At 45.7% G+C, this 13,422-nt stretch overlaps 1 protein-coding gene and 1 long non-coding RNA gene across 6 annotated transcripts; both read left to right on the top strand.

The window, feature by feature from the left end:
- The first annotated feature begins 2,254 nt into the window (after nt 1-2,254).
- On the top strand, nt 2,255-3,187 carry LOC103719861 (dehydration-responsive element-binding protein 1F-like). Its single transcript, XM_008809300.6, has one exon. The coding sequence runs from the start codon at nt 2,331-2,333 to the stop codon at nt 2,952-2,954; it is 624 nt and encodes a 207-aa protein (XP_008807522.3). The 5' UTR covers nt 2,255-2,330; the 3' UTR covers nt 2,955-3,187.
- A 1,476-nt stretch (nt 3,188-4,663) lies between these two features.
- LOC103719841 (uncharacterized) lies at nt 4,664-7,313 on the top strand. Of its 5 annotated transcripts, XR_005514692.2 has the most exons (5): nt 4,695-4,773; nt 5,335-5,412; nt 6,043-6,126; nt 6,554-6,840; nt 6,985-7,313. It is a non-coding gene; the product is annotated as an uncharacterized LOC103719841 (long non-coding RNA). The 5 variants fall into 5 exon arrangements; XR_015977486.1 differs by lacking the exon at nt 5,335-5,412 and having other exon boundaries at nt 4,664-4,773; XR_005514693.3 differs by lacking the exon at nt 4,695-4,773 and having other exon boundaries at nt 5,140-5,412; nt 6,214-6,840.
- Nucleotides 7,314-13,422: the final 6,109 nt, after the last annotated feature.

The raw sequence follows: 13,422 nt of genomic DNA on the forward strand, positions 1-13,422 counted from the left end.
TAAAGCATTTTCCTCGTACGCCGATCAGATGTATGAAATACAGGGATATGTCCACGCATGGTAACAGTAACTCGATCAAATTTCTCGTACTCCTTTTATATTTCTTAATTATGAATATTATAATAGTCGTTGTTTTATTCTTAGAAATCTAGCATAAAATTGGATTCGACAACGCCACCTGCATTTCTATTATACAGTATAAAATTACAACTGGTGAGAGCAATAAAGACGAGATTTGTTGTCCACTGACCAATAATAGGAATAGTGGGCCCTTCATATTTCCAGCAGAATGCAATTCTATAGGCCCCAGCATGCAATGGCCTCTCATATTACTAATTTTTAGTCAGATCAGATTCCTAGATAAGCCGGCGGATTATTCCAACTGCAAAGCAATATATACAAATATGTGTGTATCGCGTGCTGTTATTCTTATTCATTGCATATTATTGTGCGGTTGGAATGATCCAATCAACTCCGCAGTGCATTTGATCCACCTAATACTTCTCTCACACGCAATTTCTACTACGAGAGGAATTGAATCTGGTGTCTCTGATTCGGGCAGTGACTCCGGCACCATTTCATGCGACGCAATTTCTATTACAAGAGGCGTTGAATCTGGTTATACTCTGATTCGGGTCCGATTACTCCGGCACCAGTTCATGCGATGAAATCATGTTTCATTGACTTTCATCGCATGAGTTGATTGAATTACCGCTGCCTGGGGCAGCCGACGAGCCGCTATCATCCGACTCTTCTTTGCCGCGAAGTTGACCCCCGGACTTTCCTTTTTTGCGTCCCTTCATGGGCGGCCGTCGCTCGTGGGAGCCCACCGCCTGACCACGATTTCAATTCAAATTTTTCTGCTATCAACGTGCCTCATCACAAAGGACGAGGGATCAACTACCTACGTCACGTTTATTGGATTAAGCGTACGTCATGCATACCAAACTAATTAATGCAGCGACCTGGCTAAAGGGTTTGCCTTGTTTGATCACGTTGATCTCCGCAAACGATGATCACGTGTACGCCCCGATCCAACCACTGGAGGAGTTCGGGACAGGAGATCAGACCGATGCCGCGTTTGAACCTTCCATGTTCCTACCAGTTATCCAATCATGGCCATTATACGTGATTCATATGATGACCATGATTGAAGGCGCCTCACTAATCTGCAGCCATAGAGTTGCATCTAACTATTGACGGTCGCACCAATCACGGACAGCATGATTCCACAATGGTTCCTCTCCAATTCATGTACCGATTATAGAGGAACGGAGCTCTAAAGCAAAAGTGCACTACGTAAACCAATAATAACAACAATAAACACAATGTGCTACTACCATACATTTATCTAATTTTTATCTTTAAATCTTGTGAATCAATTAAAATATCACATATAAGAATCATCCAAGCTGGATACTTTGAAAAACGACACTAAGAATCGAAATCTAAAACCCTACGGAGCTATAGCCCACTTAGGTCTCACCCATGGACTTAAAGCTCGATTATATCCAATTGCATGGGTCTCAGTTAACATTTCTTTAGAAATATTGGAAATGCCTTCTTGTGGGATCAAATCTAGGACTCCCGCTAGCTAGTATACAAATGGAGTATGTAAGTGCCAGGCCAATTGATGGGACCCAACTAAATACCTTGCCAATACATTAAGGTGGAATCAAATCCTGTTGGACCTGTATGTGGTTTAGCTAAAATAGGGATTTGCTAAGTCTGCATGCACGCATTAGGCCAGGGATGTCATGTGCCAATTTCGAGCAAGGCCCAACTCGATGACCCAATACAATAGTACGTGTGGCAGGGGGTGCAAATATTGACCCCTGCTCGGCCATTTTAGAATTGGCTTTGAATTTTTTTTCACTTTGTACGCATGCTTTGAAAGAGTTGGCCACATGGTTCAAGCGCCGCAATCCATAATCCAAAACCAGAAGTAATGGCTGAATTTAGGATGTGCGCTCAGCCTCAGTGGGACCACCGCCAAATTGAACAGTCCGCCTGCCGGGAGCGCAACTGGGCCCCATCCCACCCAAAGCCCTAGTTCCTCCCTTATCCGGAAACGCGTTTTTTTTTGTCGGCCCAAACCGAAACCGCAATTCCCCATATGCGTCTTGTCGCCTCACCTGCAAGTTCACACTCCCCTGTCCCTCGCGCGTGCGGTCCGCCGTGGACTGCGATGTGCCACATCGGACTGAGAAAACTATATAAATATAAATAAAACCCCCTCTCCCCGACTCCCCCTTAAAACAACCCCCACCGGACTCCAGTCTCATACACCCCATCTCATCCCGCGCTCTCTTCACAGAGATAGCAGCACCATGGACTTCGAGGACTCCTCCTCGTCCAGCTCTTTCTCACCCAATGAAGTCTCTCCTTCGCACGTGCCAGCCACCAGCTCCCCTTCCTGCTGCTCCGCCTCCCCGCGGGTGCCCGCAAAGTCGCCGAAGCGCCGAGCAGGGAGGAAGAAATTCCGGGAGACGCGCCACCCGGTGTACCACGGCGTGCGGGAGCGCAACGGCGGCAAGTGGGTGTGCGAGGTGCGGGAGCCCCGAAAGAAGAGCCGCATCTGGCTCGGGACCTACGCCACGCCGGAGATGGCCGCCAGGGCCCACGACATCGCCGCAATGGCGCTTCGCGGCCAAGCGGCGCTCCTCAACTTCCCCGACTCGGCGTGGACGTTGCCACCGCCGGCGTCGTCCTCCGCTGAGGATATTCGGCGTGCTGCGTCGAAGGCGGCCGAGATGTTTCGGCCTACCGTGTCATTGCCAGCGCCGCAGGCGCAGCCGGCGGCGGTGTTCGTGGACGAGGAGGCTTTGTTCAACAAGCCCGGATTGTTGGATGACATGGCGAGGGGACTGATGCTGACGCCGCCAGCTATGCAGAAAGGGTTCGACTGGGATGGCGTGGAATGCCAAATGGACCTGTCGCTGTGGATTGACTGAAATGTTTTTTTTTTTTTTTTTTTTGGCCAAGGGACTGAAATGTTTCGGTGCACACCTGCGGGTCTGGCACCGACCAGGTGGCACAGGCGGAAGCTTAGAGTTAGGATCCACAGGAAAGAGATATTTTGCCACTTTCTTTGTTTGTACAGAGAACTTTAGTAGCTGTATCTATTAACATCTTCTCTTTTTTAAAATTTCAGAGAACTTTCAATGAAATTTTTCCATTCATCAAATGTGCAAAATATTATGTTTTCACATTGGTTCTTCTTTGTTCTAATTCTTGACTCCTTAAGCTTTGGCAATAAATCCTGCACAGCTTACCAACAACTTGTAGAATGTACACTTTTTTTTTTGTGCGCGCGCGTAGATCAAACATATCGGTTTGCTTAACATCCAGAACGACCACCAATGAATAACAGCAAAGAAGAAAAATATTGGAGAGAAAAAATATATATATAAAAAAATTATTGCTTTGTAAGATGCCAGGTGCCTCACTCGGCTTCCCGTTTTTATTTTATGAAGACATCACGAGGCTATCCCTCTCCCATTAAAACACATCACGTCACGGTCCTCCCACTAAAGATAAAATTAAAATAACATTCTATTTTCTAATTTCTACGAAAGATCCACCATCTTCATTCCACGGTACCTGGATATTGAGCCCAGGAATCACACTAAAAAAAAAATACACTTTTGGTGGCTAAATAAATCGTGGTCACTGCAAATAAGGCTATTTGCGACCAACATCCTTGTTAGTTACTAAATGATTGTGGCGGGGTGGAGGTAAAACGTTTGGCGACTAAAGTTTGGTCGCTGAATATAAGGCTATCTGCGACCAACATCCTTGTTAGTTACGGAATAATTATCCTACACCGACTAAATGTATATTTGGTTGCGGAAAATCAAAATCAAGTTGGCGGGGTGGAGGTAAAACGTTTTGGCAACTACAGTTTAGTCGCGGAAAATAAGGCTATCCGTGACCAACATCCTTGTTAGTTACTGAATAATTATCCTATACCGACTAAATGTATATTTGGTCACGGGAAAGCTTTTACGAATGGTGCCTTTTTCCGATGAAAAAATTGGACAGAAAGTTTGAGTTTTTTATTGACCAAACTTTTGATAGTGAAAGGTTCCCATAAAACAGAACGATGTTGTGTTAGCCCCTGTAAGATTCTAATTTCTAAGTTCAAAAAAAAAACATCTGCTTATTTTCAAAAGGTGCCGTTTGACATCTTAATTCACTTAGGCATGCATATCCTCGTCTCTTCGGCTAAATCTCAATCCCACAACTTTTCTTCATACTTAAATTCTTTTTTTTTAATTATTATAATATAATTTTAGAAGCTCGAGCTCGGTGCTTAACTCCTTGTCAAATAAATATACGGATCGACAGGATACGCGACATGAGGACGTGGGAACGAGAATCCGCTTAAAAATATATAGAATTCTTGGACATCCTATGGGTAGGATCAAAAATCTCTTTAGAAATAAATTTGCACGCATCCTTGTTAGTTACTAAATGATTGTCCTACACCAACTAAATGCATATTTGATCGCGGAAAATCAAAATCAAGTTGGCACGAGTCCAGTATTTCATGCGGGCTGGAGGTAAAATTTTTGGCGATTAAATTTTGGTCCTAAAAAAAAAAAAAGGGGTTCATCTCTGGCAAGTAAAAAAAATTTAGTCGCGGAAAGTATGCATATAGGGGGAAACCACAAACCCTAATTCCCTATTTCTCTATAGCTCTTTGCCTTCACCCGCACGTCGCTTCGCCATTTCGCCCGTTCGCTCAACTCTTCGGCGTCAGCGTCCAAGGTATGTCCTGGAATTTGATTTAGCAGAGGCTGGGAGGGAGAGGGAGAGGGAGAGGTGGAGGTGGCCGGGGCTCGTCGGGGTTGTTGGGAAATTTAAAGGCGAGCCGGGAGAAGAAGAAACCCATTTATTTAGCAGAGACCGAGAGGGAGAGGGAGAGGTGGCCGGGGGTCGTCGGGGGTTATCGGAAAATTTGGAGGCCAGCCGGGAGAAGGCAAAAACCCAGGAATTTAGCAGAGGCCGGGAGGGAGAGGGAGAGGGAGAGGTGGCCGGGGGTCGTCGGGGGCTTCTCCTCCTTCGCCGGGGTCGCCGAGGGTCGTCGGGGGTCGTCGGGGGCTTCTCCTCCTTCGCCGGGGTCGTGGGGGTCGTCGGGGGTCATCGGGGGCTTCTCCTCCATCGTCGGGGGTTTTCTTGGGCCGGCAGGGAGAGAGAGCGGCGAGGGATTTGGGGACGGTATAGTTTTGTTTTGGGTGGAGAGAAACAGAGGGGAGAAAGATAGGGGGATTACTTCACCTTTTTGGTTTTGGTCTTGGTTTTCCTTCCCTCACGTTACTGCTGATCCAGCTGGGCCATCGGGAAGAAAGATAGGGGGATTGGAGAGATTATGTTATGTGAAAATCACCTTTTCAATAGCTTCATTCGGTAAGAAGGCTGAGATTCTTGGATCACTTCTCATGATTTTTTTCTCCACTATATTAGATTTTCTTCTTTGTGTTTGGTATGGCCTTTGGAGAATGCATAGTGCTTTTTTTGACCAAGAAATTGAATTTTCTAAAGAGAGAGACTAATTCTTGATGGGTTTGTTGAAAATCCTCTCTTTTTGCACCGTAGATGGTTGAATTAGTTGCATAATTTTGATTTCGTTTTTTTTCTAAAGTTAACTAGTTTTTTCTAGTAAATAATAATAGTTCCTCCTTTGGTAAGAATGCTGAGATTTGTAGATATTTCTCCTGCTTTTTTTTTTTTTTTTGGTTTCATAAGATAGATGTCCTGTCTATCTGATATGCTTACTAAGAATTGTAAATCAAAAGCGACTGGCGTAATTGAATTACCTGACTTCTTCCATTTCTTTGCCCCTTTATTTTTCTGTTCTGACATTCATCTAAGCGTGCCACATGAAACCATATGTCTAAGCATCTCCTTATGAAACTTTGAGTTAGTTCAATGTATCACTATTCCATCAATTTTAATGCTTCTTGCTTTAGATGTTTCTTTGCCCTATTTTCCCCCCTTCTTTCCATGAGAAGCACCTAATGGAGCATGTTATTGCAGGTCCCTTTGGACCAGGGCTATTTGAGGATGAGAGTGGATCCTCAGTTGACGGTTACATCAAATTGGACTATCGATGTTTCAGATGTGAGAGATTTTTTTTTTTTTAACAATCTAATTTACTGATGTTAGTGAAAATAGTGCATAATGTCTCAGCTAACTGCTGCTAGATAGTCCATGTAGATCCATCTCTTGTTCCTCAACAAAGCATGGTTATTCAAATTGGCGCCAACGAGTAGGATCTCTTAGTAAGAAGGATATTGTGTCCTTTTTTACTGAAATTTGTATTTGATCTAACATTATATCTATCAGTTTCCTATGACTTCCCGTCACTATTTTAATAATTTTCCCCAAGAAAGCTCATTTTCAATAGTTTTAATAATGCAAATTACTCGCTAACATGTTCCAATCTCAGGAAAAGAAATTTTACAAATAACCTTCATGTCCTTCATATTTTTCTAATATACAATCTGGAAGATTTTGGGTGCACCATTTCAGTTCTTTATGGATGCAGGGAGCAACTATAGCTGATCTTTGTGTCAGCATTACGCCAGTTGAGGATTACCAGCTTCCTCCTGAAGCTTACCAGCATGAGATGGAGCGTGAGGAGATGCGGAGGCAATTGGAGCAGGAGAGGAGAGAGCGTGAGGAGGAAAGAAAAGAGCGAGAGAAAGAACAGAAGCAAATTGCACATCTTACAAGTTTGGTGACAGAGTTCTTAAAGAAAAAGACTCAAATGCACAAGTCATCTATCCATCATGATGGGGCCATGTATTCAACTGGTGGTACAAATACTCATTGGTATGTATTCTCATTTATATTACGTAGGTTATTTAGAGATTTTGACCAAATTAAGCGAAATAGCATTGTGAACTTATACTTGAATTTTAGTTTATTATTTTTCACATATGGTTATTGATTGTGTATTCTTTTTTGCTTTCTCAGATACATGGTGGAGTTATGAGCATGTGAAATCTAGTTTTTGGTACATGGATAGCTTTTGTTCAGATGATCATGGTGGAGTTGTCTACAAGCAGAATCCAGTTTTTGATATAAGAATATTTTTGTCTACATAATGGTTGTTTAGATGAATAGCAAGATCATATATTTTGGAATTTTTAATTTACATTTTGATGTATTTGGTGATAATTATCACCTTAACATATGGTATGCATGAAACATTGTGATGTATGGTATTAATAGGTATGCTTGACTTTAGACTTATAGATGATGATATTTATAATGAATGATTATGGATTCTCCAACATTGTGTATATTTCTATTTGGATGAGCAAATGTATTGTGCAATATGGATATTGGATAGGCTGTGTTGGTTGTACAGGATTTGGAACGACCCAAAAATAAATATTAAGCTTATAATTTGAATTGTTAATTAAATACAGGTTAATACTTTCTGCCACCAACAAAATGTTTGTTGCCAATGCATTTCAATACATTCTGCGACCAAACTATTGGTGGGGGAAGATAGATATTCAGTGACCATTTTTTTGGTAGCGGAAGACAAACATTCTACGACCAACTATTTGGTCGGCGTTAAAATTTGCGACAACAAATTCGGTCGCTGAAAATTTTCTTCGGCAACCAAATGTTGGTCGTTGTTGGTGTACCTTAGATGACCACACAATATAGGTCGCCAAAACCTTTCAGTGACTAGGGTTCGGCGACGAAGGGTATGCTAGTCGCGAAAAGATTTCGGCGACCAAATATGGTTATTCGGCGACTAGAATCTTAGTCGCTGAATATGTATTTTCTTGTAGTGTCAGCTGAATATACCCTAGCACCATAAGAAAAGACTAATTAACAAATAAATATTTTGGAGTTTGTGATGGCTCCAATTGTCATGCCCCCGCCTGTGCGGGGCTCGTGAGGCATCCAGTGCCCACGTAGGAGCCACATGAGGGGGGAACACGGGGCTTCCCTGCTAGATATTGTCTGGTTCCGGAGCCCGCACGCGCAGCTCAAACTCCTTTTCGGTTTTTTTTTTCCACCCAAAACACGTCTGTAGGATTTGGAGACACCCGCCTCATATGCCCAGGCTCTGAAACGAGTCTAGCCTATTTGGGATCTTTTATTCATCCATCCTCAGACTAGAGCCGTCCACGTCTCTAATACCAAATGTCACGTTCCTGCCTGCATGGGGCTCGTGAGGCACCCAGTGCCCACGTGGGGGCCACATGAGGGGGGAACACAGGGTTCTCCTGCCAAATATTGTCCGGAACCGGAGCGTGACACCAATACTCTCTCTATGCAAACTTCTTGCTAACAACTCCAAGCTTGCCATGCAAGGCTTCAACCTCGCGATTGTCAAACCTTTGGTGGAAACATTTCTCAGCCGATTTTTTGTGAAAATTAGAAGCAAGTCAGCTTCTTCATATACAATTTTCTCTTAAATGAAGTGGTGATGAATCATGATATGCTTCATTCTTACATAAAACACCAGCTTTCCTGCCAATTGTGTAGTACTTTAACGGTAGTTAATTTTGCAGTAGGTTTGTAGGTCTCATCAAAATCAACTCTATAATTTTTCGAGAATTCTTTTGCTCTAAGTCAAACTCTACAGCATTCACTAAAACCATCACACTCCCTTTTCACCTTACACACTCACTTACAAGAAATAAGACAAGTACCACTAAGCAAAGGAGCTAAATCCTATTTTCAATCTTTTTAAAAATTGATTTTTTTCCACAACATTCTCTCAAAGATCAGTATCCGTGACTCACCATACAAAGTGAGTTTTCGAAGACCAATAATAGTAGAAACGCAACAATAAGTAATAGAAAAATAATTCCAATTTGCATGTGAGTTACTTGTTTTTTCTTTCTCTTGCTTCCATATAAGGATGATGGATTTTTAAGAGTTTCATGTTCATCTTTAAGTAATCTCATGTCATCTTCTCTTCTAACAATATCTTCTTTTTCTTAGAATTTGAGATATATACACCATTTTTTTATAAACTTTTGTGACTACAAGAAGAAGGGAAAGGTGAAGATGACTCCGACTGCTAAGCCACAGAAGGAGAAAAAGGTTGAATACCTTACCTTTCTAGAGCGACATTCTCTTCAAATATACGATCCCCATTAGCATTAGTAAGTAATTGACCCATCACAAGACCACCAAGAAGAATTCTCATTAAAAAAACATGTCTGAAAATATAAATCTCCAACCTTACTGACCTCATTATAGCTAAGAAATATCTACTTGATAGACTTCTTAACTAGCTTTTTAGAGAAATCATCATAATCATATACAAAGAAAATACATCCAAACATATGAAGATGAGAAATATCTTGGGATCAATACTCCTCAAATATGTCTCATTAATAACATATACTGTTGTCTGCATATACTCTGCCTAAAATTCATGCCTCACATTCTTTGCATGATTCATACTACGGATAGTCACAGATAGATATCCGATCTTTACTTCTTTCACAACATTCTATTCAAAAGTACATGTGCAAGCATAATATCCACATATACCACAACTATTGATCTAATAGTTAGAGAATTCTTTTATAATATATTTGCCACAACTAGTCCTTAAACAGCTAATTTATATTCTCAAGAGATTTTAACTGAGATTTTTAAATTAATAAAATTTCTCAAACACTTCTAACATTTCTCTAAAAAAATAAGATAGAGGCATCTAGAGAAATTATCAATAAAGGTACTTGCATATCTCATATCAGTGAAAGATGCAGTACCAATCCTTTCAATGAGATCTGAATGTACCAATGTAGTGGCCAACAGAATTTTGTTAGCTTTTACTTCTTTCTATAATGACATTCAACAAAGATAGTGATGCGGGATTTGCACCCCGTCACCAGCAGAGCCCACACACCAGCCGAGCAGCAGAAGAGAGAGTGTCCCCCAGAAGGTATTGTCCGCTTTGGGTCCGATTCGGAGGTCGAGCGTACCCGGAGCCCTCCTCACGGCGCCTCACGGTTTTGCCCCACAAAAGGCGCCTCCTTAAGGGAAGGGTGATTGAGCCCCCCATTATATGGCACAGACCTTCCCGCTACACGGCCGATGTGGGACTAAATTCGGGGAACCCCCCGTAACACAGCCCCCCCAGTGGGGAGGTCCTGTGCCCGGGTCGGCTCCTTGCTGGATAGGCGGAGGGCCGAGGCCCTTCCTCTAGCGCCATCTGTTGCTGGAAATTGGACCCGGGGGCGGCCGCGAACCGAGAGGGGAGGAGCTCCGCTGCCGGGACAGTGGGTGGCGGTGCGTCAGCTGGTGGCGTCCTCCTGGAGAATCCTGCAAGAAAGCCGGTGGCCGGGTTTTCCTCGGGAGCCTCTGGAACACCCTCGGTAGTCTTGGACGATGTGCATCAGCGTCTCCGTCTCGTGCAGATGCTGTAAAAAGAGACGTGAGAAACGTGAAAAACCAACTTAAAACAAAACTTGCGCAACTGCACAAATAAAGAGACCAACTTACCCGGACGGCAGAACAGAGAGTAGAGTCCATGAAGGCGCCGTAGTTCATGGACCGGATTTTGGCCTGGTCGGCCGGGAGCAGCGCGACCCGAAGTACTTCGCGCGCTACCTGGGGGTTATCGAGGGCCGAGTCGCCCTCGAAAACTGACCAAACGGGAGCGTAAGGCACCCGCTCCCGTGAGCCCGACGAGCCCGGAAGGCCGGCCTCGGCTGACCTGGGCGGAGCCGACCCCGCAGCTTCTTGACTGTTCCCCGGCTCGGGACTGGGGAACTGGGGTCGGACCGGCGGCCGATCTGACTGCCGCAAAGCTGGGGCGGGGCGTGCGAGCGCCAAACCCTTCGAACTCCTCCCTCCCTGGTCGGCGGTTGGGGCTTCCTGCCGACCAGAAATCTGTGAAATTGGCGCCGGGCATGGGAGCGCTATCGTGGCTCCACCAGAGCCCGCGCCTCCGGAACTCGCGCCCTCCCTCCGACCAGCCTCGGAGTGTCCGGAACGAGGAGCGCCCGTCTCGGCCGCTGCGGTCGCCGAGACTCTTACCTTTTTCTTTGGCTCGGTCGGCTCCCCCGAGAGCTCGGCCGCCCTCTTTTGGAACCGGGCGTATAAAACCTCGCTCTTAGTCACCATCTTTGCGATATCTGCAAGGACGAGTAGAATTAGAACACAGAATAATAACATAATAAAAAATGACTCCTACAGTTACCCTTACCCTGAGGACGCGCCGAGCTCAGGCCAACATTCACTAGAGCGTCCTCACTTATGAGACCGCCCAGTAGAATACCGTCCCCGAGGCTGCGGATGGTGTCGAGGATCCCCTGCTCGCGCGAAGAAAGCTTGGGGACTTTATTGACGGACCTGAGTTGGGTCGGCCCCCACCTAGGGTCAAACCCCCATGTCCGTTCAGAGCCTAGAAAGAAGAATTTCTTCTTCCAATCATGAATGGACGAAGGAGCGCCCTGGAAGAGTGGCCGACCCGCCCGAAGGGCAATGTAGAGCCACTCTCCGTCTTCCGAATTCGACTTCAATACAAAAAGTCGCCGGAAAATATTTACAGAAGTCGGAATCCCGTACGCCAAACACAGCAACAGGAAACCGACTACTGTCCTCCAGGCATTCGGAGCGAGTTGCGCCGGGACCAACCGGTACTCCATAAGCAACTCATTCACGAACCCGTGAAGAGGAAATCGTAGGCCGGCCCAGAGTGCCTCCAGGTACACTCCGATCCGGCCTACCGGGGGATTCAATATCCGATCCCCCAACCTGGCGGGCTCCAGACGGAACCCTCGCCGAGGAAAGAACCATTCCTCGGCCATCTCGACCTCCAGTTCACTCATGGTGGACTCGACATCATTCGGACCGGGACCCATTAGGAAGAAGAAGAAAAAGTTTGAGGGGATAGGGACCTGTGAAGGATGTCGGAGATAAGAAACTTCGAACTGAGAAAAGCTGGAGGAAGGAGACAATAAGAAAGTAACGGGAGGCCAGGTGAGGATTTATATAGATCCCTCCAACGGCCCAGATCAGCGAGAAAAAACGCTGCTCCCCGTTCGGATCACGACGCGTGTCGGCCCAAGAGACGGAGCGCCACATTTAATTTGGGCTGACGCTTCGAACACAGAAACGCCTCGTCGGATCGTGCGGCCCTATCATGAGCCCACGACGCGAGGACGCTTCGGAGAAGGCGCTCTAATAATGAGACATTTCGGGAAAGAAGAGATGCCGCCTATTAAAGGCACCTCGAAGCGCCCAATAATTCGAAACGCACGATAATTTAAAATTTTCATAACTCATAATGACCCAACTAAAACTACTTCCCACGCTCAAGCTGGTAGCCAGCTGGAACTCGGAAGTCGGGGGTAGTGTTGGGGGGAAAACCCAAGTCATGACCAGCTCAGAGGCGCTCGACCGAGGAACGCCGACCAGAGTGGTGCTCGACCGAGGAGCGCCGACCAGAGAGGCGCCCAACCGAGGAGCGCCGACCAGAGAAGCGCCCGACTCCACGACAGGATACTCCGCAAAGCAACCGGCTCGGCTCGGCACCCGTGCCGAGCCCGTGCCTTAGCCGAATATCCAACCTCCGCCTAATCCTCTAAAGGATCTGACAACCAAATATACAACTCCACCGTACTCTGTTACTATCCTTAAGCCATTAAGGCACGTGATCTCCGCAGACCTTCGGCACGCCTGACCATTAATGCGTATGACCCCAGCGGGCCTCCGATGCACTCAACCATTAAATGAACACGGCTCAAGATGATCTCCGGATCACTGGACCATCAAAGCGTATGGCTCTCCCTGATCACCGGTTCACTCAGCAATCAATGCACTTGCCATCTACGAACCCCAGGCCCGCCACGGCCGGCGGTTCAACCACCCCAATGGGTCCGATCAACCATGACAGCTCCCTGACTCCGGTCTGATCCGGCCTTATTCTCCACAACGCCATTAATGGGCATGATCGTGCCCAATTATTACGAAAAAGACAAATTGCCCCGTCACCTCCCAGGTAATATAATATCTTTCTATAAAGAGAACCTGGAGGAAAGGGAGGGGGGACAGACATTAAAACGGATACAGAAACAAACATTCTCCTTCTTTACTCCCCCCACATATTAGCCCCCTCTGACTTAAGCTTCGGAGGGCCGGCGCCGGAAAACCCGGCCACCGGCTTTCTTGCAGGATTCTCCAGGAGGACGCCACCGGCCGACGCACCGCCACCCACTGTCCCGGCAGCGGAGCTCCTCCCCTCTCGGTTCGCGGCCGCCCCCGGGTCCAATTTCCAGCAACAGATAGTAATAGTACTCATCTTCATTCTGAAAGCCCATTAAACTATCCTTTGTTCTGCATATTTTGAACTTTATCATAATTCATATGAGTCAATCTAGTATGTTATAAATTAGTTGTGTTATGCTTAAGAGTTTAATCTAC

This window comes from Phoenix dactylifera, chromosome 4 (assembly GCF_051530095.1).
Source record: "Phoenix dactylifera cultivar Ajwa chromosome 4, Ajwa_hap1_PhDact_Kaust_v1.1, whole genome shotgun sequence".
Taxonomy (NCBI): Eukaryota; Viridiplantae; Streptophyta; class Magnoliopsida; order Arecales; family Arecaceae; genus Phoenix; species Phoenix dactylifera.

Excerpts from the sequence above, each read along its gene's own strand:
- LOC103719861 (XM_008809300.6), top strand. The coding sequence starts at position 2,331 with ATGGACTTCGAGGACTCCTCCTCGTCCAGCTCTTTCTCACCCAATGAA.